General features: G+C 43.9%; 2 protein-coding genes across 6 annotated transcripts; one reads left to right on the plus strand and one right to left on the minus strand.

Annotated features, from left to right (window-relative positions):
• LOC122630717 (synapsin) lies at positions 1–25,013 on the minus strand (the record flags this gene model as incomplete). Its single annotated transcript, XM_043815521.1, has 10 exons — positions 1–521; positions 617–872; positions 974–1,238; positions 1,432–1,637; positions 21,230–21,334; positions 21,462–21,597; positions 21,686–21,939; positions 22,775–23,102; positions 23,833–23,889; positions 24,889–25,013. Coding segments are annotated over 10 exons (1,917 nt in total), but the record flags the coding sequence as incomplete, so codon positions are not given.
• On the plus strand, positions 4,075–21,173 carry LOC122630719 (metalloproteinase inhibitor 1). Of its 5 annotated transcripts, XM_043815526.1 has the most exons (6): positions 4,075–4,622; positions 6,759–6,894; positions 18,308–18,434; positions 18,539–18,621; positions 18,868–19,101; positions 19,373–21,173. In XM_043815526.1, exons 3-6 carry the CDS (start codon positions 18,308–18,310, stop codon positions 19,592–19,594), a joined length of 666 nt encoding a protein of 221 aa, XP_043671461.1. In that variant the 5' UTR covers positions 4,075–4,622; positions 6,759–6,894; the 3' UTR covers positions 19,595–21,173. The 5 variants fall into 5 exon arrangements, with proteins under 5 accessions (XP_043671461.1, XP_043671460.1, XP_043671458.1 ...); XM_043815525.1 differs by lacking the exon at positions 6,759–6,894 and having other exon boundaries at positions 4,076–4,622; XM_043815523.1 differs by lacking the exons at positions 4,075–4,622; positions 6,759–6,894 and adding an exon at positions 10,334–11,068.
• Positions 25,014–27,306: the final 2,293 nt, after the last annotated feature.

Raw genomic sequence — 27,306 nt, forward strand, 5'->3', positions numbered from 1 at the left:
TCGAGAAACGGCGAATATATCGACTACTGACAAGCGAGAAAATTTTCTTCTAATCTAAGAATCGCGTTTGGATCGAGTACGGATAAGTAAATGAACAGTCTGCAAATATATAGACGTTTACGCATCGATGCGAGGCTACCGTAGGAAATACTTGGGATATCGTTGAGCCGCTTAAATGTCGACGTTATAAACCGTATCGGTAAAACAAAAGAGTCCCTTAAACAAGGCGATATTTTTCAGACTTGAAAAGGATCAATCATATAGACTCGCGTTATCGCATTCTTAATCGGATTTCCCTCGATCTTTTCCTTTGCGTTGGTCGATCGATTCAACGAATTACATATCGCCGAATATACCAGCGAACGTTTTTCGAAGATTCTTCATCGTATCCTCCGTGTCTTCTCCTTGACTCTGAGACTGACTACCCTGACGATGAAACGGTACTCTGGATGGTATCGCCGGTGGTTCCTCTTGTCTTCGACCGACCGATGGCGCACTGCTGACCGTGCTCGATTGGGATGCTGTAAGCAAGCCAACCAAGTAAAGACAAGACGTTGCATCAACAAGCCGGATTTAACGTAATAGAGGGATAAGAAAAACAAGTAAAGAGAGAGACCTTGAGAATCACGACGTTGAAGCTGATGATGGCTGTCCGAAGTAGTAACGTCGCCTGCCAAGGCCGTCGTAGAGCCTAAGCTACCTATGCTCGCCATCGAGCTCATACTTCCGTGAGATCCTAAAGGTGCTGCCGGAGGAGGTACGCTTGGGGGTGCCGTACGCGAATCTTCGACGGGACTCGTAGCCTGGCTCGAACCGGACATAGAACCCCTCGAGGCTGTTTTCGTTAAAACGCTGGATGGTCGGCAACAAGCCTACGAGAAACATCATCGATGAGAAAGGATTTTCTCATTGGTAGTCGTTACGAGGTCAAAGTATTTTGTTGAAATTTCTCTCTCCCTCTCGTCGAACGTACTTGCATCTTGGCGGTAACCAAATCGGCGATGTGACGGCGATCTTCTTCCTGAGAGTCTCCCATCAAGGAGAGCGCGCTATCGTTCACCTCTATGATGTGTTCTCGGCCATCTTTACCAACGAGAAGCTCGATCGCGCAAATATCCAAACCTCCAAAGAGTTGACACACGTTGTCGATCCAGACACGATGTCGCTCGCTCACCGGTACTTGCTCCAACATGGCCGAGCCCGTGTTAGATTTCCAGTTTCCAGTTATGCTTTTTCGACTTTAATAACAATCAAAAATGGTTCGTTCCTATTAATAGGACGAGCTCGCGCTCGACCAATTCGTTTCTCAAATACGTATAAACGAAACGAGTATCGTAGAAAGATACAATCGTATCGTATTTTACTCCCCCAGTCCCTTCTTCGATATTTTCAAATACTTTCATTTTATTTCCTCAATTATTTCGGACTTACAGAAAGGCCTTGTAATTGTTTCCTATTTTCTGCACGTGCACGTCGAATTTGGTGTCGACGTACGGCTCCGCGGTGCAATAAGTATTCGTTAATGCCGCCAAAGATGCGAGATCCAAGAAATCTTGATTCGTTTCGGCGCGGGCCTTGCCGATACCTCCGTGGGCGTGTCCTAATTTCACTACTACGGGGAATCGCGAAGCGCTCACCTGAAACGATAAAAACACTCGCTGTATCGCGGAAGGCGACAAACAACACCGGCCCTTTTTATAATATATGAAAACGAGGACATTTCGATACGCGCATATGGTTTCCCAACGCTTTATCTCGGTGAAAACGTAGGTAGCATATTTGTCGATAGTTTTGCCTTTAATTCGAGTCCGCTTTTACGCTCCAGAGAGCGCTGCTGTACCGTTCGCGTTCGCGGAAGATATCTATCATTTCCAATTAGATCGTCCGTCGTCGTCGCTCGATATTAATTAAGCATCTAATTAGATCTATCTACGAGCTTTCGATGTTACTTATCGTTTAATATACTATCAATCCCGCTATCTTCATTCCGATAATAATAATTTATATGAATTTTCTATGCGTCGAATCAAAATAGCGTTCGAGCGTAAGAAGAATCGTTCGAACAAAGTTTATCTTCTCTTCGTCGTAAGAAGATATCTGCTTTTAAATGCTTTTAAGATGCAAAACGGGACCCACCAAAATTGGAACGTGAGACGAATGGAAGAAAATATACGATGTCCCCGCATTAAACGAGTCACAAATTTTATCTAATTCCGGCGGTAATTGAGTTAGTGAATCGACAAGCTGGAAGAGCGTAAAACTTGAATGCTTTCCAACGTTTACCGTTAGCTCAGATAGTTTTGAAATTCTTCGCTGATAGCTCGAAAGTACACTTAAGTGCGTACGTATCGTCGCACAGGAATTTCTAGGGACGTTTAACGACCTTTTAACGTTAACTAATCCGCATCTACTTAATTCAAATACTTTCTGTACCTACTTTCCTTCGAGGTAGAGGATACGAGTATTTTTCGCATTGTACCTACGTCGAATCGACATTAATTAATTAGCGTCAATAAGATCGATACTCGTTTTTCGAATAAATGCGCGAAAAACTCCGAAAGAACTTACGAGCACGATAGAACGTTATCGTGGCAAATACGGACGTACGGACTATACGGAGGATGATCGTCGTCAAAGGTTACAGAGGGATAGACGACGGTCGTCAAGTGATAACGATGGACTACTTCCTAATCGAATATCGTGGAGCACGCTATAGAAAGGAAATCCGTTTGAAAAATGACATCGAACTGGTTCAACGACACGACCAAACGCGATCGTTTATAGACGTCGACGAAGAAAAATCTTCTCTGCTTCCGCGAAACGTAAAGAAATTTACCTACGACGTAGAGAGAGGATCGCCTTAAAGACGAATTAACGCGTATAACGCGCTTTCTACTTTAACCCAATTCTCCCGTTCTGCTGCATTCTCGCGACGCGTTTGAAAAGCTCGTAGAAAATGGAGAGAAAGGGAGGGAGAGAGAGAGAGGGAGAGAAAGAGAGAAAGAAGTAAAAGCGCTCAAAAACGCTTTAACGCGCTTCGACTTGACGCTAATCGTGAGCGACTCCAGCATAGGTACTTGTCAGAAATGAAAGAATATCGAAAGCAGAGGACCAGTTAACGCGTTAATGAAAACGCTTTCTCTAATGCATTCGCCTCTTGCTCTCTCTCTCTCTCTCTCTCTCCCCCACTCTCTTTCACTCTCGCTGTTTTTCATCTATACACTTTTTCGTCCCTAAAAGCATCCCGACGTTTTAAAACCAGTCGGACTTTAAAGACCACTCGAGCGATCGCGAAATTTAAAGAGACGAAGGATCTCGGTAGTGCACGCTGTAAAGTTGACCGACTTGTCTGTACTAAGAAGAAAAAGGGAAAAAGAAAAAGAGGAGGGAAGAGTGTGGAAATTGTACTTTGCCGTAGGTGTGAGCAAAAATTCACGACTGGACGCGTGTCGGTTCTCGCGATAGGAAGACCGAACGACAGAATGACGAAAGAGCGAGAGAAATCGAGGGAGGATAACGGAGAGACGAGGATGAGGGACACGGAGGACCGTAAAGGAGAGTGCGTGGGAGGTTGCAAAGGGCTAGAGAGAGAGAGAGAAGACAAATAACTCGGTGAGAGACGGATAATCCAATCTACGAAGGAGAAAAGGAGAGGAGGATTTTTGATTACAAAGAGGAGGTGAGCGCCTGAAGGTGCGACAAGGCGTGAGGGAGCGTGAGAGAGGGAAGGAAGGAGAGAGAGAGAGAGAGAGAGAGAGAGAGAGAGACGAGAAGACTGGAAAGAGACCGGAACAGTTATGGATGGTCAGTAGAGTGGGGGACAGAAAGAGAAAGACCGATCGAGATACTTGATAGGTACGAGAGAGACAGCGAAAGGAATCGAGATGACTATAGGCGAACGTTCAGGAGAAACAGAGACGGAGCTAGACCGAGGGACCGAGAAGGAGAGAGAGTGAGAGAGGACGAGAGAGGGAACGAGCGTGAGAGAGAGACAGAGAGAGAGAGAGAGAGAGAAAGATAGAGATCGAGCGTGCCGGGAACGACGTAAGAACGTAGGAAGGAAGGAGAGTCTCTCGTGTCGTTCGTGCTTGCATTGCTTTTCGAAGCTCGCGCGCGAAAGGTTCGTTCGTTCGTATTACTCGTGGTGCGCTTGCCGGTGCGATCGGACACGTGAAAAGATCGGTTACGAGTATTCTCCTCTCTTCTTCTTATCTCCCTCTTATTTATCCATTCATTTCTCTCTCAGTGCGTGACTTTTACGAGAAAGTGCTCCTAAGACGTTTCAGAATCTTCTTTTAATTTCATTCTTTTATCTCTCTCGTCCTCTCTTTACGTCTTTATATTTTAAATCAATAGAAACGCGGTGAAAGAATTTTGTTGTCTCCCTTTTAACTCGTTCAAATTCGTGATTTCTGTATCTCCGTTTCTTTTACTCTCTCGGAAGTCGTCACACGCGCTACCAACGCTGGGCTCGCGTATTTTTGGTGTGCGCGACGGATAATTCAGCGTGGCTTCTCTTTAAGGTCAAGCTGGGACCAAGAGAGAAAGGTCGCGCGCAAATAAACAGCTACGAGAGGAAAAAGCCGCAAGCGGAAGGACTCGTTGAGAGGTCACGGAGAAAGGTATCTATATCGTTCTCTCTTGGTTACGATTTCCACATGGTGGATCGTTGCGAACGCGTTTCCTCGTACCGTCTCGTGAATCTCTCTTTCTCTCTCTCCTCCTCCCCCTTATCTCTTTTATTTTTTTCTCGGTAGAACGATTTTAATACCGTATTGTTATACCGAACCCGAAAGATTCGAAGCTTATATCTAGTATTTATCGATGATATCCATTAGAAGGAATATTTAGAAGTGTTTTGAATTTCAGTTCACGATAGAATTACTATTTTCCAGGGAGTCGCGTCACCGAGTATTATCGATGATATCATTGGTAAATAAACTTGACCACAGAGTTTATCGGATGACGATTATCGATTTGCGTCGATCTAGCTTCAATGGCTGCCAACCGAGTTTCGATATTGTCCGTCGATTTACTCGAAGAATCGTTGTATAGCGAAGTAAAAAATTAAACCGTATTGTCTAATTTTTCCTTTCGTTTTATCGATATCTTATCGGATCGTTTTGCTTATCGGACGTCACTCATACTTACGCGCATAAGATTTAAATCGTGAACTTGAAATAACGTTCCGTTTACAATTAGGTAATACGCGACACGTCGTTAAGAATCTAGATCGTCGAAAAGAAATACGAAAGAGTACTTGCACAAGATTTGAAGGTTCGTTCGTCTATACGATGTATCCTTGGAATCTGCCCGTCCTAGATACCTTTGAAACGTTAATGCAAACGAGTCGCCGAGGCAGCCTAATCGCTCGCTATACTTGGCAAAAACTGTTATTAGTTCGAGTAAGGAGGAATCGAGCGTGATGGCAAAGTACTATCCAATTTGACGATAATTTATAGCGAGGGAAGTTTTCAAAAGATCAGAAATATCGCTGAATCAAAGGATCGACAATTTTTTTTCTCCCGTTAGCGACTCATTAGTCGTCGCGAACTCGTTAGTCGCGATTTTCTATTAATATTTATTCAGCGATAAGATCGTTGGGTGCTCCTGGATTGTGAGAAAATATTCATAGGTATATCCAAGATCGGACGTTGCAGGAACGTTTGCGAAGGTGCGTAGCGATTGCTTCTCCCACGTGAACGCGTCGACTATTTTCTTGGCAACGTTTACGCGCGACATCCGAAATAACGTTGCGCTCGATTCGCGCTCCATACCGTTCGCATGTATATGTGTGTGTGTGTGTGTGCGTGTGCGTGTGCGTATTAACGATCGGTCGCGTAACCGACGATAATTAACGCTTTTCTATCGGCTCTTCACCGATCCTTTTTTCTCTTTTTTCTTTCTTCTTCCTTTCTTTCGATCCAAACCCTAACTCGTCGTTGGATCTCTCTCGATTCTCTTCTCTCGATTATTCGTCCCAATTTCAACGATCTGGCTCGGTTGTTATCATCAGCTCGTACCGAACCATTGACACTTCAACCTCTTATTTTCCGCTTTATGCACCGATGACTCAGAACTCGCGACTTGTATTTCTCCGCGTCTCTCCGTCGCAGTTATTATCACTTTTCTCGATCCAAGTCTCCGCTCCAGTTTCCGTTATCTCTCGACGTCGTTCTCGTATCGACTTGGAAAGGTGGAAGGTGGAATACCTTGTACCTATATATCGGCTGATTCTCTCTGTCCCCCTCCTGTCTCTCACAAAATTATAGCTTTCGTTGCGTAGCACGATTTTTCGCTACTCTCTCCCTCTCCCTCGTCCTCTCTCTCTCTCTCTCTCTCTCTCTACCTCGCCCTCCTATGATCGTCGAAATAAACGACGAGGGAGTTTCGATCGAAAGGTGATATTATAATTCATCTTTTTACAATACCGCTATACCGTCTGCTGCGTTGCTGTATCACCGACGTGTATAATATTACATTTATTACGCGTTACTTCGATATATGTGGCGGGCCGAGTGGCGCCAACCAGCCGGCCTCCACTAATACACAGAGCCAGATATATTCGTGTCCACGTATGTACGTGCTTGTACATTCGTGTGATGTGTGCACGTAAAGCCGTACCTTCGCATATTTCGCCCGTCGTATGTACCTTTCCTCTCTCTCTCTCTCTCTCTCTCTCTCTCTCTCTCTCTGGCTCTCACTCCCTCCCTCTCTCTCTCTCTCTCCGTCTCTACGAAAGTTTATTTCCTTTCGAGGAATACTACTCGACTATGTACCTGGACGAGACGTACAACGTCCTCTAATCGGGCTGAGATTAGAGCCGCGAATCGACAAGTTACAACGGTTCGTTGTTGAGGTACAGCATCGGTTGCAGCAGCATTCAAACGATAAGTATGTTCTATGATATTCGTCTACCCGATGATTATATTTTTCCAAGGAACACGTTCGAAAGATCTTATTCAATGACTGTCATACCTCTTTGGAACGTGACGCCTACATTGTAAGCGTAATTTGAGATCGAGAAAATAATTTTGTTCGGTCGAGAAATTCAAAACTCGGCACGTCGAACGACCTCTCCTTACACAACTCTTACAAGCGTTGAAAATTCTCCAAAGAAATTTATTATGCCTCGCGAGCGTGTTCGCCGATAATCAGGAATCGAACCTGCCAATCATTTCTCGTTTACGATATAAATTATCTATCAAATTGTCCAAAGGAATGAATTTATGCCTCGTAAGATCCCATGTAAAAATAACGACGCGATGATTAAAAAGAACGATTAATCGAAGATCGAATCTATTTCTTAATAGCGTCCGTGCCGACATTCGCTACCGAAAAGGAAGTTATTTTCTCTCGAACGACAGAATCAAAAGCGATAGTTTTAAATGGAAAATGTGAACGGTGTGAGGAGGTCAGAGGAGCTGAAAGAACTCTATGCTTTAAATCACAAAGCACAGCCGGTTGCGGTTTCTTTTGACATTCACGATATTCGTGCCGAGCGTGCTAATTCGCGTTTAGTACCACCGCATAGATCTTTTCCTATTTTGTCCATTCAACGGCGTATCGTCTTTGATCGATATTTCGAAAGACGAGAGAGAGAGAGAGAGAGAGAGAGAGAGAGAGAGAGAGAGAGAGAGAGGAGAAGAAAAGCACAGGCGCAAACAACATCGCGAGAATCTAGGATTTGAAAGAATCCCGTAAAGTGACAGATGCAAATTAGTTGCAACCGCAAGAACATCTTGCACGTTTGACGCGTCTGCGGTCGAGAGTTACGGAATGCTGTACGGAGTTAGCATGCTGTACTTAATTAGTAGCATTTGAATACGACATAGGTGTACTTGGACTTCTTTTGCCTCTCGTTATTCGACACCATCATCCATCTGACAGTCGCCGATATAGCCAGTCAAGGATTTTATTTAGAATTCGATAACGGTAAGGTTGTAAAATAAATCTCGCAGGAAGGAGCATATCGCGAGGACGTTAATTACGGGCTAATAAATGAGCCGCTAAACCATATCGTTCCGATAAAATTTGCATAATTACTAGAAATTTCAATAAATTCTTGTTCTCGCGTTGCTTAACGCTACGAATCGATGATAAGAGGCGCGAAAGAAAAGGGAAATTAAGCGACGTGGCGCAAGTACGTTCGATCGACACAGGGTGACGACGCGAGTGCGACAGCAACGAGGACGATGACGATGTTGTCTCGCCAGCATATTAAATCTCACGAGTTTCTCGAAAAACAATGAATCACGCTGCTTGTAAAATCACAAATCGACTCTGACATTCTTTTTCTCGCTCCGACGAGATTTTCGTTACAAAAACGTGACGTATAGGCGTAATACCTATGCAAGGCACGGACTTGTTATACGCTCGGCCTTGCCTAAAAGTCGCTGGCTTACGAAATAGCACGTGGCTGCGTCAGTGGCGGGGTGTGGTCTTTGCGGTTTTGCCCGTTACATCATCGCGAATATACGGACCGTCTAGTCATGCATTTGCACGGTGGTTGACATTCGTATTATCGTCCACGCTCGTCCGATTCCGCGAAAATTCACGCCAGTAGAATACAAACGCGTCGTTTCTATTCGCGTTCCATCGTAATAATTCAGTTTGATATTCAATCTTTGAGAGAATAGCCGTTTCGTATCGCGCACATAAGGAAGTACGTACTCGATCGTTACCGAACCTCGTTAACGCGTAATGACGATGATAACAACAGCAACGACAACAACAACAACAACAACGTCATCAATAATAATAGTAATAATAATAATAGTAGTAGTAGTAACGACGATTCGTATTAAAACTATCACCGATCGGAGTATCAACCCATCGAATCGTTTCTATCGCCAAGGAATCTCTGGTAAAATTTTGAACGGGAGGAACCTTGGTGATACCAACCACATACGATCACGAACGATTCTCGCTGATCTTTTTATACATCGCACGCGTGTTCTTTAAAACGACGTCTGCCGCGTTCTTTCGCGGGCTAACTATGTATGTGTTACGTGGCTCTACTACGCGTGACTCAGCAACCAACGATCTCATTCACCGCGGAACGAGAATCGTGATAAGCGCGTGAAAATACTTTCGCAAGAATACGCTTTGTGAAAAAAAGAGAAAAAGAACGTTCCGATGAATTTTCTGTCTCCTCTTTGCAATCGCGTCAACAAACGTTAACGGAAACGTCCACGAAATATAGTACCTACTTGCTCGCTACGACGAGTAATCGTACGAGAGTTGCCAGATATAAGTATGACGCGAGAGATAAATCGCAGCCGATAATAAAATATTGATTCGAGTAAAGTCTCGTCGATCGGCTACGATCTTTATAAGTCGAGCGTCGCGATTAAGTGGATTTGCATGACGCGCAAAAGCAATGTCACCTTTTATATTCGCTAATCGTCGACAACGAGGCATCCTCGACGCGCTCCTTTTCGGTAGAAAACGCGTTTAACGGACCATGTACGAAGATGGTTCGGTGATGCGGATGATTTTTATTCGGGAGACGTCTCTCGTCTAGTACGGAAGAAATGATCTATGTAGAATTCGGCCGTGAATCGCGCGTACGTGAAATTCGAGCGTTCGCGTCCATCGTCGCGGCCCGAAACTTTCTTTCCATTCGATATATTTAGACGCAAAACAGAGTCGACGCGAACCAATACTAAGAAATCACGCGTGCTATTTCGATGGTGTACCTTTTATTCTTATTTCGACGATCCGTGTGAAAATGTCTAGAGCGAGATCTATTTCCGTGTCGCTCCACAACGCACGCTATTTATTTATATCTCCTTCTTGCGCTTAAGGCACGTAAGCGTCGAACTATTGTATTTTATCATCTTAATTAACGACGAGTTTCTTACTTAATCGATCAATTAGCGAGAAAGATGCCGATAAGAATTCCAAATAAATAGCAAAGCGCGATTAGTTTCTTCTCAGGAACGCGATCGTTCTCGGGATCGACGATGATTTCAGCATTCTTCGACGAGCAAATTTGATATCGCGCTCCAAGAAGATTATTTTTTATCCACGATGCGCGGAAAGTGGCTCTACGTATATAACACGTCGGATATTATAGCAAGGGGAAAGTGCTTTTTGAAAATAATCTCCGTAAAGAATTAAATCGTTCGTTTAAAGGCTAAAATACCGTGTGTCGCCGTGTTTGCACAAGTGATCGTCAGCGCGGAATCCGAATGAAAATTCATTCGACGAGCGGACCGCTCGAAGGCTCTTTAGAGACGCGAAGAAGTCTGGAATAACGCGCGACGCGGATACGCAAAGGTGTCAATTTTTTATGCAACTCTTAAACCTCGTCCCTCTTCTTCCGTATTCGCGATTACATTTCGTGAATGGCACTCTTGTAACTACGACTTTCCGTCATCGCTCAAACTCGTCGGCGATTCCAATCAAGATTGCGCCGTGCTTGCGCGACCTAAATTCGCGTTTAGAAGTGGCGAGATCGCGTTCGGTCGCGTCTGCATTTTCAATTTGCTTTCGTGTCTCTCTACGTTCCGATGAAACATGAAACTGACAGAAAAATAACGTAAACGGATACGTCTCGACTCGCAATGTTTTTTCACCCATCGATGCGCTCTCCGTTTCGAAAATATCCAAAGGATCGAGCGGACGACGTGAGTCATCGACGATTTTGATAGATCGATCGAGCCGACTCGAGCGCGTTATCTGTCTTACGTTTCGATACAAGCCGTGCTCGTTCGAATATAATTTTTATGATTAATCGAGGAGAAGAAGAGAAGGGAGAAAGTGCAACACGTGCAACGGGCAACGTGCAACAACTTCTCCTACCGCGTTTCATTGGCTGCGTTTAATAAAGTAGAAAGAAAAAAGAGAGAGAAGGAAGGAAGGAAGGAAGGCACGCGCGCGCGTGCGTCTTATACGGCGCTCGACGATTTTCTACGACCGCCTCTGCAAATGGCATATGAGCTCAGAGATTCCGACGAGCTCTCGCTGCTTGCGTGCCTGCCTGCCTGCCTGCCTGCCTGCCTGTGCCTGCCTGCCTCTGCGTTACACGCATGTACGGATGCTGCTGCGGAATATAATAGCGGTAATACGATGGAACTGGGGCAGTCTTGCTTTGAAGCGCGTCTTAGAAGCTTCCCACCTGCGCTCGCGTCATTTTTCACGACGTATTTCGCGATCCGGTTAAACGCGTTTCTTTTATTTTCTTTCCTTTCGAGATCGCAGTGCAAAGAGAAGAACGCTTGCCGCTGACGTTTCATTAAAGGTTAGTTCTCTTCGATCGAGCTAATCGTCTAGCTTGCGTTTCGAATTAATCGTCGATTCGCCTTTTATTTTTATCCTTTCGTAAATGTAAATCGTAACAGGAACACATTTTTTATCGAACGAATCCCGATAGATAGGCCTCTCGCGCAGTTACCGTACCGACGTCGTATCCCGCGTTCGCGCTTGGTCGAAGAACATCGCACGTACCTACACGTATACGAGACACGTTGCAAAACGCGTTTGTCGTTAGTGATAATAATTTTATCTTAAACGATAATAATTTTCACCTTGCCAACGGTTAACACGGTTGTACATCTTGTACACATTGTAGCGACTCGTCAAACGATATCGAAGTTTAGTCGTACAGTTAAATAAGGAAGACGAAAAAAAAAAGAAACGAAAGACAAGAAAACGGACAAATACCGAGTGTCCGCGAAGGTCCAACGAAAAGATCGTAAGTTTGCGTCGGAAACCGAAGCGTGCCTAACGGCGGTGTCGAAGGACGCTTTAAAACGTGCGAAAGGGACATCGACTATCCGCGACGTTCGTGTTTCGCAACGGATTCTCTCCTCGTCGTAATGGACTGTTAAGGGAATTATGTACGAAACTGCGCTTACGATCGGAAGCCTCTCGAACGACGATAAGTGCTCCAATCTTTGCGATATGCATAAAAAAAAAAAAAAGAAAAGAAAAGAAAAGAGCAAGGCAGAGAGGAATTCATCTTCCGTAATAATAATGCGATCCATATAATCCGAAATAATCCCTTTAACGTATGTAATTAATATAAAAATGGCAAACTGGTTGCGAAAGACTCTTAAACGAGATTAAAAATCAATGGGGACACGGGAGTAAAAGCTTTCGCGTTTACCGTCGAATATAATTCGACGCTTTCGCACATCGCCCGTTATATCGCTCGTTCGACGACACTCGTTCGAGCACTTTCAATTTGCGAGCGACGTACGAGTAATTTTTTCTTCGACTCCGTTAACGAATAATACGTACGGTCCTTTACCGGCACGCGGTTGCGGTTCGATCGCACGGGTATTAAATTCATGGCGATCAATCGAACGTGTAATTAACACCTGTCTTGCACCGGGCATCTGCCATCGTTCCCGTCTTCGCTACCAGGGAAACTCGAAATCATCAGTACCTGCGTACACCAATGGCATTTATAAATAATAGGGCAATCGTTTCGATCGAATACGTTTTCGAGATGGGAAAAAATGATATTTGCTTTGGGCTCGCTACGGCATCGTTTCGCTTTAAAACGCCTCGTCGTCTCCGTTATTTATTTCGTCGTCGTTCCGCCGTATCGAATTTGCCGACATTTAAACAGCATTCGCTTTTAGCAACGACGAAAGCTCCGCCAATCTTATTATCGATTTCTAATAGATAATACGTCCGACAAAAATGAATATTTCGATATCGTCGTATACGCGTCGTAAATAACGATTACGATTACAATAAACAACGAAAATTACGATTAGCAGATCGAATGATTTATTAAATGTAACGTACGATTACCGGCGGCGTCACTCCTACGTTCATTATTCTCTCGTTAATTGAAATTATTTCCGACGGACGCTGCCCGAGTAGGACTACGATCGTAGTCGATTTATAACAAATCTCACGATGGAGATTTATTTAAAGAGAGAACAACGAAGCGCGAAACGTCACCGAAGCCAGTTCGCCATTAATCGTGTCCACGACGGTTCACCATAGATTTCTATTACGTAATACAGCTGCATGACACTGATTCGTGGACTCGTCTTATCTTATGACGTCATAGTAGCAATTTCACAACGGTCTCTACGCGGCTCGTCGTCTCGTCCAACGTTTTCCACCTTGTTGCGGTTTCCGACCTTTCTTTTCAGCTCGATGGCTAAAGTTTGCCGCTTCACGGAAGCGAAGATTAATAAAGAAAGTATTGACTTTACAAACAATCGTTTTCCGGGTATCGATAAGGCATCGATTTATCAAACGGATCGCAAAGATGCGTTGGACGATCGCCGAGATACGAACTGACTCGACACGATCGTACAGACTGCGTACGTACTTGCGCGTGCACGTACGCATATAGACGAATATTACTCGAAAGCTCTATCGGCACGGTCGCGAATCGCACGAACGGTTTGAGAGTCTCTGCGCGTTATTTAGTCTGCGGGTTGATAATTACTAACCGCGTAACCGCTACGCCCATTGGGCCGTCTCTTCCTGCGCGATGCAATTACGATTACGCTTTGTGAATCTTTCTTATTATCGTGCACTTTACAAGATTTACTTTCGCTTTACGTTCGCTTCGCCGAATCTTTATTTGAGCAAGATCTTTGTTTGAACGAGATTCTCTTACGAAGAGAGTCCAGAATGATCGTTTCGATTTTCATCTTGAAATTATCATCATTATATCCGTATTCGTATTTAATCGGAAACTCGTCGCGTGCCGTTTGTCCTTTATTCGATTAATCCGCGAGTCTTGGGAAATTGCGTAGAAAATTTTGTGCGACGAGTAGGCCTATGGAGAATCGAACGAAAAATACGCAAGGATCACGTGATCGTCGGTCTCGCGAAAAGAAATAGAACACGAGAAGGGAAAGTTTAATGTCACGCCACGTTTGGCGTTCGACGAATAGAGGCGATTTGCTTAGAAGACGTTAAAGGGAAACACGATTTCGTGAGATACGAGCGGAGTAACAGTCGGCGCAATGCCAAAAGAAAGGATCGATGGTGTTCCCTTGGTTGCAAGGCGTGCATAAATCTTTCGAACGTTCGAGGCAAGGGCAACGATAAATACGACGCGATTGGTCCTTCGTGTTCTCTCTTTCTCGTTTCTCTCTTCTCTCCTATCCGCAGACACGGTCTCTGTAGAATGTAAAAGCTAAAGGAAGAAGAAGGCTAAGGGGAGAAGACATGTTAATTGAAATAGGACCGAGCTAATTTGCTCGGGATGAATATAGCGATCAGCGATCGGTCCAGTCCAACCTACAATTTCAAAAGCATACCCATCGAATCTGACAAACGAAACCACGCGCGATCAATCGCGAGCTCGAATTAAAATTTTATTTCGACGTCGTAGTTAGCTTCTATCCAATCAGCTCGACGGGATAACTTCAAATCCGTTTCCGTCGCGAAGGATAGTCGATCGGAACTCGCGAGGCGTTTCCTCGGCGTTTCCCCGAACGGACTCGACGCGCTCGTTTCGATCGCTTCGCGTTTGCTTTTACGACTGTAAATTGTGCGGACAAGAGATGACGAATGATATTAAGATCGAGCTAGCGTTGGCAAAACATCGTTCAATTCCCAGGGATAAAGAAAGTAGGAGCGATCGTGAAAATACGAGGCTTATGGAACTAGCGAAACTATCCGAGAGCGACATCTTCGAGCTTGGCGTAAGAACGGAGCGGCATGTTTCGGTCAGGTTGCGTCAAACGTATCGTGCGAAACTGACGGATGGAGAAGATGGCTTATGAAAAGTCGTTACACCTTTGCGACTCCATGCTAGAACGGCTTTGTACGCAATTACCTCCTTTTTACGAATACGTTTCGTCTTCCTCCCTCGTCCTATCCCACGCACCACTCTCTCTCTCTCTCTCTCTCTCTCTCCTTCCCTTCCTCTCGCTTTATCCCCATCTCTCTACCGGACAATAGAACGGGATTACCTCACCATTTTACAAAATTAGATTAAAGTTGATTTCGCGCGCGTTACATCGAATAAAAGAATTGATCAAATAATTAAGCAATTAAGCTAATGAAATAAATTCTACTTTGTTACTCTCAAAGCACGAATCGATTCAGACACTTTCAAATTTAATATTCGTCTAAAACAAGCGCGCAGATCGAGCCGATTGCAAAACCACGGTATCTGTTATAATCGGGGATTCTTATTCGTTGCGTTTTAAAAAGTCGTAACGTTACGCGATAAGGCGCACGACGCAATGCAAAAATGCGCATAGCAACGCGACACTATTACCCAAGGTCCATCGATTCTCATCTCTCGGCTCGTTCGCACGTATTAGATTATAAGCGATTAAAAAGACTCGAAAGGTTAATGCTTTCAAACGCTTTTTAAGATCGAACGTAACAATTATCGCATATTCGATCGAAAGAAAATTATAGATCATTGCTGATCGATCGAAAATAACTCGATCGAGTCGGCGATTCGTGATTCTCAAACAAAAGTCCCGGGCTTAACATCGAATACTTGATCGTCTCCGTAATGTAAAATGTAGACGTTTAGAAAAGATATGCGTGATCATATTCCAAGCTGCCTCGCTCACGTTTGCAGTAAGATTATCATAAATTTACCGTGAAACGCGAGAATACACGGCGAGTATTTATGCGCAACAACCTTCGTCTCTTCTCGTCCTTCTCTTCTTTTCATCGGTCTCTCCTTGTCTCTCGGTATAATCCCATTCTGAGTTTAAGGTTAATTGGTACAGCCTTGCGTGGTTATTTAAATCTACTTGATCGCAAATCTCCAGTCACGGACACGAATTATCGATCATAAATTACCTTGCCCGATCTATTTGATCGGAACTCTGTACTTTCTCGAGTATACCGTCTCTCTCTCTCTCTCTCTCTCTCTCTCTCTCTCTCTCTCTCTCTCTCTCTCCGTCCGTTTAGCTCAATCTTCTTCAAAAATATGTATACGCGAAAAGATGAAGAAGAAGAAGAAAGACGACGCGGTCTCATAGAAGCGAGATGATTGACGTTTGCGAAAAGAATTTATGGTAGGTTTGACACACGCCCACGCACGCCAGAATACGTCGAAGATGATGACGATGATGATGCCGACGAAAATATTCGCACGTTGTATTCGCCTTTCGAGACGCACTTGGTGCATCATCATGCTAGTCGAAATGATCGATGGGTGGCTGATGTCATAGACGTCGTCTCACGGGAACTGTCTTCCTTTTTTCATTTCACATTCGCTTTACAACGATAATAACAATAATTATTATAATAGATAGGAACTGTACGCGACATTGTCGGCTTGTATCCTTTATCTCTTATCAAGGTATTCCCATCTCTTTATCGAGCAACGACGCGATTCGTCGCACGTTTCATGGATTTATTTCGTTTAAAACCGACTCGCGATAGCGTGTCCCTTACCTTGACATCATAATCGAATGCATAATTTCATGCTTTTAAACTAAGCCGTATTACGTTCTGTGAAACGTGCCGCGAGATAGCACTTTTGAAATTGCAATTACGCGTAAATCCTTACAATTTCAAAAGTTTCATTCTCGAAAGAAACGTGTCGATTCGACCTAATGATTGCATTCAAACGTTTGCAATTGATTCGACGACGAGTTTACGATGACGTCTGATTCAAGGAGTGTCTACGCTCGCCTAACATGAACGTCTATTATAAATATTACCAACTTTTATTCGAAATGGAGATTTCTATTTTTATTGACGCTCTCTCGTTCACTCTCTCTCTCTCTCTCTCTCTCCTCTCTCCCTGTTTCAACTTAGAAGATTGAACGTTGAATGGAAGACAAGACCTTCTTACAGTAGAAAGTAATGTTCATCTGGTATTTAGAGCGAAACCATAATTTCGGTATCGAATATACAACAAAGGGAAAATGAGAAAATTCCACGCTGCTGGCAATCTATGGTGGGTGCTCGAAAGCCGGTTCGATAAATTCTCGAACTAGGGAAGAGGAAGAAGAGAGAGAGAGAGAGAGAGTGCGATGTCTCGGACGAGTCCGTAAAAGTTTATTGGTTCTGTCGTTGCGAGAGAAGCTCGACGACGAGCGGGAATAAATTTGGTATAAACGCATGTTAAACGATGATTGCTGGGTGCGCAAAACGGGTCAGCGTGTCCGTATACAGATACGGAGTAAGTGGGAGAGAAGGAGAGAGAGAAAGAGAGAGGGAGAGAGGCGAGACATGTTCCCGCATACGGAAGAAGCACTTATATGTCTGGCTGGAGTCTCTCTCTCTCTCTCTCTCTCTCTTTTGCTCGCTCGAGACGTCACGGTGGTTAGCGAGCTTTAAACAGTAATATATCCAAGAGAGCTGATCTCGGTACCTTAATAATACATGCAGTTTCATTTAATGTACGCGGCGCATTGTTTAAGATTTACGTCGATGCATAGCAGATGCGGGTGCAACGGTAATTTCAATTTATTCCAACGAGTTCCAATGAAAGTACTTTCGCGTTACGTCGGACCGTCTAAACTTTCAAGGATCGTTCGTTGTTCCGACGTATGTAGCCTATCTATTCAACTACCAGAGTAACAACTTACGCTGGTAGTTCGTTATCGTAAATTTAAATGGACATTATTTTACGGAATATATCACGATGAGATCGTTGAATAAATTTGATGACGTGACGGTGGATGGAATGAATAATTCATCATCGACGTATTTACTCGATAGGAAATAAAAATTTAGTCGGGAGGAAGAGAAACATATTCCGAGCCTTTATGCGTTTCGTTGGATTCTTCCCAGGAGGTGTCCCAAGGGAGTTTATTTTCGTTCGTCGGCTATAGCGTAAGAGAGAAATAAGTAGGTGCATCATCGATAGAATCTTTCGGCCAGCTCTGAGAATTTCTAGACCGTGTTCGACTTTGGTTACCGTTTTACAGCTATGTTTAGATCGCGGTACAGCTGCCGTCGATAAACTAGGTCGGATTAACGCAGCTTCCGTAATGCTTAAATACCGAACAGGACGAAATTCCGGCTTGTCAATTCATCACGATCACGCTTTTAATTGTCTTCGCTAAAAACTCAGGAAAGAAAGAAAGAAAGAAAGAAAGAATCGATCGATATCCGATCGATCGATCGGATCGTATATCGATCAAAAATCCTTCCAGCTTTGTCCCGAGGTAAATTTGGGACGACGAGGAATCGAATCGGTGAAAAACAAAAAAAAAACGAAAGATCACCGTTATCCCGAACGTTCGTATTCGGAAGCGACCGAAATAATGGATAGACATAAAATATACAAATTCGAGTTTACCGAGAACCCGTGAAACTTTACGAGCTGCTGTGAATTTTCCTTGTTTCACGAGAGGTAGAGAGATTTTATTCGTATTGTGTGTTTGCCTTGCAGATGTGGCGAACGTCCTACTGTACATACCTCCTGTTAGGTTTATTATACCTAACAACGTTGCAGAGTGCAACGGCGTGTAGCTGCCAGAAAGTACATCCTCAAACACAGTTTTGCAGAGCAGACTTTGGTAATAAAATTATTTCATCTTTGATATAAAAAATTAATATACTACGAAGGTACGCGCATCGCTTGCGCATTCATTTTTAACTTTTATTTTTTCTTCCTACGCAGTTGCAGTCGTAAGGATAAAATTGATCGTTCACGTTAACGAAGAGAGGCTGGAATACAAAGTGAAGATCAACAGAGTTTTCAAGGTTCGTAAGAAGCGTGGAATATGAAATCGCCTCTCGATTAACATTGTTCTATTTTGGATCATTCGGTGGCTCTCTCCTTGTGAAAAATATACCATTATTCATCGTCGACCATATTCATGCCTATAATGCAGATATTAAACGCAAACTTTTCCAAGGACGAATAAAGACGAATTAAATTTTGATCTATCTACGACAGACGGAGGTCCGGTCAAACTTCTACAACGTTCCTTTCTATTTCTTGTTTAGTCGACTCCGAAAGCAGAAGTTGCCTTGAGGGAGAACACCCTTTGGACGCTCGGCTACGATTCGCTTTGCGGCGTAACGCATTTACTTGTGGGCAAAACTTACGTCGTCAGCGGAACGGTGCACGAAGGAAAAGCAAGAATATCGATTTGCGATCTCGCGATTCCCTGGTCCGAGGTACCCGTCGGACAACGAAAAGGATTCAGGCTGCTTTATCATCGTGGATGCGTTTGCGAAGTAAATACAATATTTTCTCGATATATATCTTAGGAAAGTCCTTTGACAAAAATAACCCAAACTTTGAAACCCGAAACGAGGGGAAGAGAGAATTCCCTTTCGCACGTTTCGTTATTCTCCAATTTCAACTCTTTCCAATTCGAACTCGTTGATTATCTCTCGATTATTTCTCAATTATAAAGACGAAAAGTGATTCTTTTCTTTTTATTTTTGCAAATCGATAAAAAACATTTCGCGATTATCTCACACGATTTATCATATTCATTTATAGACAACCTTTACGCCATGGTGGCGGAAAGGTGCAGTTTTGGAATCAACCGGTGGAAAGCATTGTCTGTGGGAAAGTTCTCCAGGTCCGCAGGATTGTCAAGAGAAATATGGAGTCTGCAAAAAAGGTCCCAACGGTTGCTCCTGGACACCGTCCGTTCCATACAAGAATTGCATCAAGGAGTATCAACGGAAACGCGAGCAGGAGAGATTAAAGGAACCTTAACGAAATTCTTTCTTTCCTTGCCTCTCCCCCTCCCCATCTTCCTCTCTCTCTCTCTCTCTCTCTCTCTCTCTCTCTCTCTCTCCTCTCTTCGTTTCGTCTTGCGAGAAGAAAACAAGAACGAATAGGCAAACATTGAAAATCGACGAATTCGACAAACCTTAAATCCTACTTGACATCGAGATCGCTCTTGGAAGTAACCGAAATAGAAAATCGGATAAATATCCGCGAATATGACCGATAAACGAGCGTAACGAGAAAAGAAAATCCTATTTAAGTCCTATGTAAAGTCGCTTCCCTGCGTTTATCACTCTTCGTCGACATCGATATTCGTTAATTGGTATCGAAAGAAAGTAAGACCTTGCGACGGCTCGTGTATCTATAATGAGCAGTCGCTCGTTAGAGAGAACGAGCGCTCGAGATTCGTGTACGAGCAAATTACTAGGAACATCGAAACGTTAAAGTCATTAAAACTTACCGAAACACCGATCGGGACAGCGTATGAAAACTTTAGCTTCTTTCTCGTTTTTTATTTTTCTTTCTTCATCTTTTATCGTCACAAGATGAAAGACATCTTTTCTTTCAATATGCAAGAACAAAATTCTAATAAACGTTCGAGCTAGAAAGATGTGCCGCGATCGCGATCGTTTAAGAACGATTGAAAATTATCAATCGTTCGTGGTACTCGATGTACGGCATACGCTCTATCGTTCATTAAGTTATCAATAATTCGATTGTCCGGTTAGTTCGCGAAGAGTTTGTATCCAACGGTGAGCGGTTGGGAGTGATCGATCGATCGATCGTTCGCTCGACCGTACACGATTATTCGTTTTTCGAATGAAGCGAGTGTAGAAAAAAATTGTAAAGGAATTTCTCTTGCGATGATTATTCTATTTTGCGCACAGATTGTATATAATTTCTCTTTCTTTTCTCTGTCTTAGCATTTAATGTATATTGTAAATCTATAAGTTATTTTCTTGCTCGTACTACGCGTAGATTTTAGTCAAACTCTTTTTTTAATCCGTATTTCATTCGACTTGGATATATACTTTGTAACAATCGCTCCTTTCGTCTTTCTACTATTAGTATTTATTAAATTCATCCGCTCGCGTTTTGCTTCAAATTGAAAAATACCGAAATATTGGTCGTCCGCTTGAAAAGTAAAACGACTTCCGCGAGGAAAATTTACCCACCGCCTTAACATGCTGGTGTATACGTATGTACGTATATAGGATTTAAAAAAGGAAAAAAAAAGAGCCGCAACGGTAGATCTTTAGGAGTCTCCTTTGACTCTGCCTCGTTTCGTTGATAGTGGCGAGAACCCCGTGTCCACGTGGGTTGAAATTTAGTACAAAATATTAAAACGTATATAGCGTATGTATATTATTAACATACTTTGCATTTCGTAAAGCGATTTTGTAACTACAGTTTACGTATGTAAGTATTAAATCGTTTCGATCGATGAATCGAAGAACTGTAACGAGATATGTAGTACATAAACGTATACAGATACACATAATACGCATTATACATTAACCATGCGATCGACGAAAAATGTGAAAAATAAATTTTTTATCCGAGATGGAAACGCGTTGAGAGAATTAACGAAGGTAAGACGATCGATAATCGTTCACTTACCATTTCACGATGATTCGGGTAGTAAGTCTGCTCGATCAGGGGGAAACTATCTTTGCCCAAGCGACGTTGGAGAGCCAATAAATGCGCGAATACCCATGGCTTGTCCTTTAAATCGATATAACATAAAAATAAGTGATCGATTGGACAGGGAGATTCGTGATACCTGAGAGAACGTTGCAAAAAAGGAAATTCGAAAATGAATTCTAGTTTGGTGCCAGCGCGCTCGCGTTACCTGGAAGTTGTAAATCGCGGTAAGATTGTTAACGCTCGGGATGCCACCGTACATCAGACCAAGAAGAAGGTTCTTGTAATCCTCTCCAGCGTCTCGCAAATTTTGACGAATCAGCACGAAATCCGGCTTGAAAGATCTGCAAAGAGATCTTTATGCGTCATAGGGATTGCGTCATATTTTCTTTCGATTTATTCTTAAATAACGAATAGGACAAGGACTCGAACCTGATGACTTTAGTACCATTACGATAAACTGCCATAGACACGGTACTGCCTGCTTCATTCGCCGTGAGGGACATCTCTCGGAATTCCGCTTGCTCCACGCGAATCTCATAATCCCCGTGTAGCCGTCGACCCCGAAAATATTTGCTCCAATCGGTATTCTGATCGTCTATCACTAAGAGAGTGAAGCATCGATCCTTGCTGTAGGAGGGTCCTCTCGTGGCGCCCGAAACGGCTGCTCCCAGAATGGAGGCACCCTAGAATTCACCAGCTTGTTTATGCTTGGTTCCTTTAGTGTCTCTCTCTCTCTCTCTCTCATTCGCACACGCACGCGCACCACACCCTGTCTGACCATCTCTCACGTACGGAAGAACGTCTGTCGAGAAAAGACGACGGGCATGAAAGAAAATTATCGCGATATGCATCAACGATGTCCTCTATTTTGATCTATTTCTAGAACGCAAACTAGGTAAAATGTTAGAGACGAGAAGCAGAGGGAGAGGAAAATATTAAGGAGAAAACTATAATACGTTTTAATGATACGTCTCCGTTTTCGCCTATACTTTGTCTTTCGTTAGTCGAAAAAGCGAGAAAAAAGAGAATAAACGGTTGCGGGGGCCCTATTAGCACCTTCCTTTATCGGAGAGGTTCTTAACCTGCGAGTCGCGACCCAGTTTTCGGTCGGTGTGCTATATCGAAGGGGTCAACGAGGTCTCTTCATCGACTTAACATTTTTTTTTTCCGCTCCTTCTTCCGCTATAATACTTTGTTTTTCCTTTTCTTAACCGTATCATAATTGATTCGATATTCTATTCTCTCGCTAATCGGTCGTCCTGCCTCTTCTCGTCGACTCGTTATCGAATGAAACAATTTACATGAAGGAGGAGACTATCCGATGTTCCGATAAAACTAGGTCGCGACGAGGTAAGCTTTTTCATTCGATCGAACGCAACGTTCGTGGGAGATAAAGAAATGAAAACGTTGTTTTGAGAAAGAAAACGTCGTTCCATCGTCGCGCTTGCTTCTCTCGACAGTCGTTCGATCAAAATGTCGCTCCGGAGTGGAAAGAGATACGAAGAGAGAAACACGAACCTGATCTCTGGCAGCCCCGGTAAGACTCTGGACTCTTTGCAACAAACTCTCTCGACTTTTGGCCGGCGAGGAAGGTGCGCTGGTAGTCCTCGATCCCGGTCTCAAGTTCAAGCTGAGATCACCGCCGATCGGTTGAGGTGGTCCAGCTGGCGGTGCTCCTGGGATCGGCGGTTGATTGGTCGGTGGGAGCGGTGCCGGCTGAGATTGTAGAGGCCGATCTGGGACCGCCTGATACGGCTGGGACGAGTCCTGCCGCGCCACGGAGGCCAGCCCGGATTCCGTATTCGGTTCATCGTCGAGCTCCGAGCTCAAATCTCCTGACGAGAACCTGGAAGACAAGCTATGGTGGTCGTCGTGATAGCGACAATTTTGCATGGCCGTCCGACAATTTTTCAATGGCCGGACGTTTATCGCTTCCTCTATATCTCGCTCCTTTCTTTTTTTCTCTTAGCTTTGCTCAAGGCACATCGAGCAGCCAGGGTGCAGCTGTGGTGGTAGTAGTAGCGATGACGGTGTGATGGTGGTGGTAGTGCTGATAGTGGTAGCGAGACGATGACGATGACGATGACAACGATTTTTTATCGTCGCACGGATAACGCCGAGCCGATAACGACGGGACAGCTTGCCTTTCTTGATCGACTCTTTCATGCGGGTCTTTCAACATCCAATATCTTGCAATTTCAAGGCCAAGCTGTTGGATTCTTTTCAAATACGACATGATTCGGGGGCTTTCGATTTCGCGTACGGTAATACTTTAGAAACGAAATATTGGATCGGCTCGATGAAAGAATGAGAGAGGCGCAAGGCGGACTGGGACAGTTTGCATTTAGTGAGAGGAGCTTGGAGGATCGTTAAAGTGGCATTTAGAGGAGGTGCCTCGTAAAGGAACGTCGTAGTCGCGGTTGCTCGTTAAAAGGTGAACAAATACGAATGCACCGAGAATGCATGGAAGGGTGTTTCGATCCGAACGGCCACGTCGACAAAATGAAAAGGTGCTCCGGGAATGACGTACGGAAAGTGTGGAAAGGAGTTAAGGATTATCCACAGCCAAAACCTACCGAATTTCTTTTAATCTTTCACCCGGACACACGTGACGCTCGTACGCGCCGGACTCTCTGAAATCGTCGAATTTCAAATGAAAATTTGATCGCTTTCCTTCTTTCCAAACATCCTACTTACAATCGTGTCGATCGACACGACACGACACGACACGAACGCATACATATAGAACGCTACATACAAAGTGATAATAGAACGAACGAATGGTAAACGATTAGCGTGCGCGCGTAACGTCAAGAGGATTAAAAATACATTTAACGATTTATTCTTTCATAAAATTTGAAATCGGACCGTGTCGCTTCAGAGTCCGTGCAAACTTTGGTTCGCTTTGGTTGTAGATACCCATGATCGCTGAACAACCATTCGTGCCAAATTAAACGATAGTTACGTTTAATTGGGCGAAGAACGTATTTAAATACTTAAATGCGAAGAATATATGAGAAAAATCTTTTCGCGTTGAAAGGATACTCCAGAGTAACCCTTCCGATCAAAATACCTTCCCTGTAAAAAATATCTAACACTTCGCTCGTTGTCGTTCGAATTTATTATTCGAAGTTACAAGAGGGAGAGAAACTTGTTGGGAACGATGAGACGAAAAGAAAAAGCGTTCCGATTTAATACGAATATGTGATAGTTCAATACGCGAGTGAGAATTATCTCGTCCGTTCGAAAAAGTGCGTGAATAGATTACGCGTTGACAGCGTAAGCAACGAAGGCGACGTCGCGTCTTTCATTCTTGTACAACGTGATTTATTCGAACATCGAGAATGACATGGAATCGTCGGATCGATCTTCGCATTTGGATTTTTCCGCATAAATGCCATTAAGCGCTTCCTCTCGCATGCAGACATCAAGATTTTTTAACGGCAAGAATTTCTTGGAGAGACAAACACAGCCGATAGACATCGATCGTTCATCGTTACACATTAAAACACGCTTCTAATGATATTCGACGTTATAAAGACATGGAAATATTTTCTTCTTTTTGCTTACATGCAAACTGAAATGGATAAAAATTATCGAGGAACACGATAATGAGAAGGACGTTTTCTTACCTCCGTTTCAGGTAGTTGACATTGGAAGTAAAGGATTGACGTAAGCTGGAGAATGAAATGTTGCCGGGTGATGGAGCTGTACCACAATACTTGGCGCAACCGCCGCGGCCGGTAATTTTGATGGATTACGTTGACTTGTTTCCTTCGACGAAGATCTAAAGATTTTTGACTCTTTCCTCGCAGCAATGCCTTTCCTTGGATCCTTTCGTTTCGTTCCGTCGAACGAATCTAGCTCGAGGAGTCGATAGAGGAGCCTTTCGACCCTTTTGTCGAGTTGCTCGATCTAAACCTGCTATCAGCTACCTCTCTTTCTCTCTCTCTCTCTCTCTCTCTCTCTTCGGAATTACCACGAAAGGTGGAAGTAAACTTCAACGTAAGGAATAATACGAACGGAAGGGGCGAAATAAGAGAGGTGAGGAAGGAGAAACTAAACGATCCGAGTTGAAATCTAAAAGAGACAAAAACGTATCGAATTAGTGTACGGTTATTCGTAAATGTAAGGTTATTCGTAACTGAGCGATACCGATTCTCCACTAATTCTCCGTAAAAATGCGTTTTTCTCAAAAATTTGTTAATCCGATCTTTGGCAACGTGTCTCTCGAGCATCAGCGCGAATAGCGCCGTTATTTCTCGTTTCGCGAAAGAGCCATAAAGCTTTCCGTTCGCCGTTCGAAAGATTGACCTCTCTCGACAACGCGTCGTCGAATTGGTTCTACGCGAGCGCCTATCTCGTTCGATTAATTTATTCGTCGTTTAATTCGCGCGGCCGCTCGACGGACAGTCCGTCCGACTCTCATCGACGACGTCGATTTGAATCAATTATAAACTGCGTTCAAAGCTTTCGTCGTCAAACTTTCATCGTCCGTTTTTTTTTTTTTTGAACATTTTTTATTGAAAAAAAAAGGTCGAAAGTATAGGTAATACCGAAACAAGGAATGGAATTAAAAAGGTCAATCGTTACGAGTGAAAATCGACTTAAGAAGAAATACCTTACGTAAGGATTCCTTTACGTAACGATGTATTAACTCGTGACGTATATCTATAGTTTTTTTACTCCATCACTTTAAATTGATAAAACGTTATAAAATTGTAGTAAGGTAATAAACGCGCGCGGACGCACTCGCACACAGGAAAAATCGTTTGAAACCCAATGGTTCGAAAGCTATTTTTCTCTCGGGAGAAAGAGTATCGAAAAGCTCGGCTCTGGTTTCGTCGACGTTCCGACTCTCGAAAATTCCAGCATCCCTTACCACTCCCCGTAAAATCTTCTCCCTTAAAATCTCCCCGTAAGATCTTCGATCGACGAAAGAAAGCCACTTTTCTCTTTCGAACGAAATTTCGGCGCTGTGCTTTCCTTTGAAATTGCGAATTCGTAAAAGCAGAATATAGGGCAGAATAGACGAGATCGGAATGAAACAACGAGCGGCACCATCCCCACGGAGAAGCGCAAAAGACGAAACCATCACGTGAAAACGATGCGCGCCACGTCTGCGTGATCGTGCAGCCCGAACGTTGCGCGCTTCGAGCTCGAGCATCTATCTCTCGTTTATCGTGCACTATGACTTTTGATACGTATGACACAAAGACACAGACGCGAATACGCGATCGTAGAAACGTAGGTTTTCTATGATCTCGGGATTTGAAAGAAAAAAAGAAAACGAAAAGAACTTCGTTCCGTATCCGAGCCTCGACGACGACTCGATTCGTATACCGCGTGAAAGAAAAAAAAGGATCGAATCCTAAGCCAGACGATGGGAATGAGACGATCGATGTGGAGTTCGTAAACGATCATCGGCTCGTAAAAATTGGGAAAAAGAGAGATTTGAAAGAGACTTACCTGCGTCGCGTGCGCGTACTACTCACTAGTTTGCCGGTGAAGCAGTGAAGTTCGACCGTGAAACGCGCGAGGGTGTCGCCCAGAGGCCTTTCGAATCGATACGTCGACGCCTGCGCTCGCGCATCCCTCGTCTTTCTTCTCCCCGTTCGACTACCCTCGTTCCCGAGCATCGACGAACGAAGGTAGAAAAACGAAGGGAGAGAGAAAGCGAAGACGCGACCCAAACGTCTATCCTTTCTCAGAGCCAGCCCTTTTCTAGCCTTCCTCTCCCCTTCCCGCCCCCGTAGGAGGGGGCCTCCTACGTCATTACTGTATCTATACTACTCGCGTTTAAACGCTCCGCTTCCGTGTTTGCGAATGCTCGAGCAGCACGGTTTCCTTCTTCCAATGCGTGTCAAACACGCTTCGCCAACTTTTGCCGGCGGTAAACGAAACGCTCTCTCTCTCTCTCTCTCTCTCTCTTCCGCCCTCTTTCTTCTCCTTCTCGTTTTCTCTTGCCACCCCCTACGTTTTAACCGTGGCGAAATCGTTTTTTTGCCTTCTTCCTCTTCTTTCTTTCTTTCTCTTTTACGCTTTCATTT

Source organism: Vespula pensylvanica, chromosome 7 (assembly GCF_014466175.1).
Source record: "Vespula pensylvanica isolate Volc-1 chromosome 7, ASM1446617v1, whole genome shotgun sequence".
NCBI classification, from domain to species: domain Eukaryota; kingdom Metazoa; phylum Arthropoda; class Insecta; order Hymenoptera; family Vespidae; genus Vespula; species Vespula pensylvanica.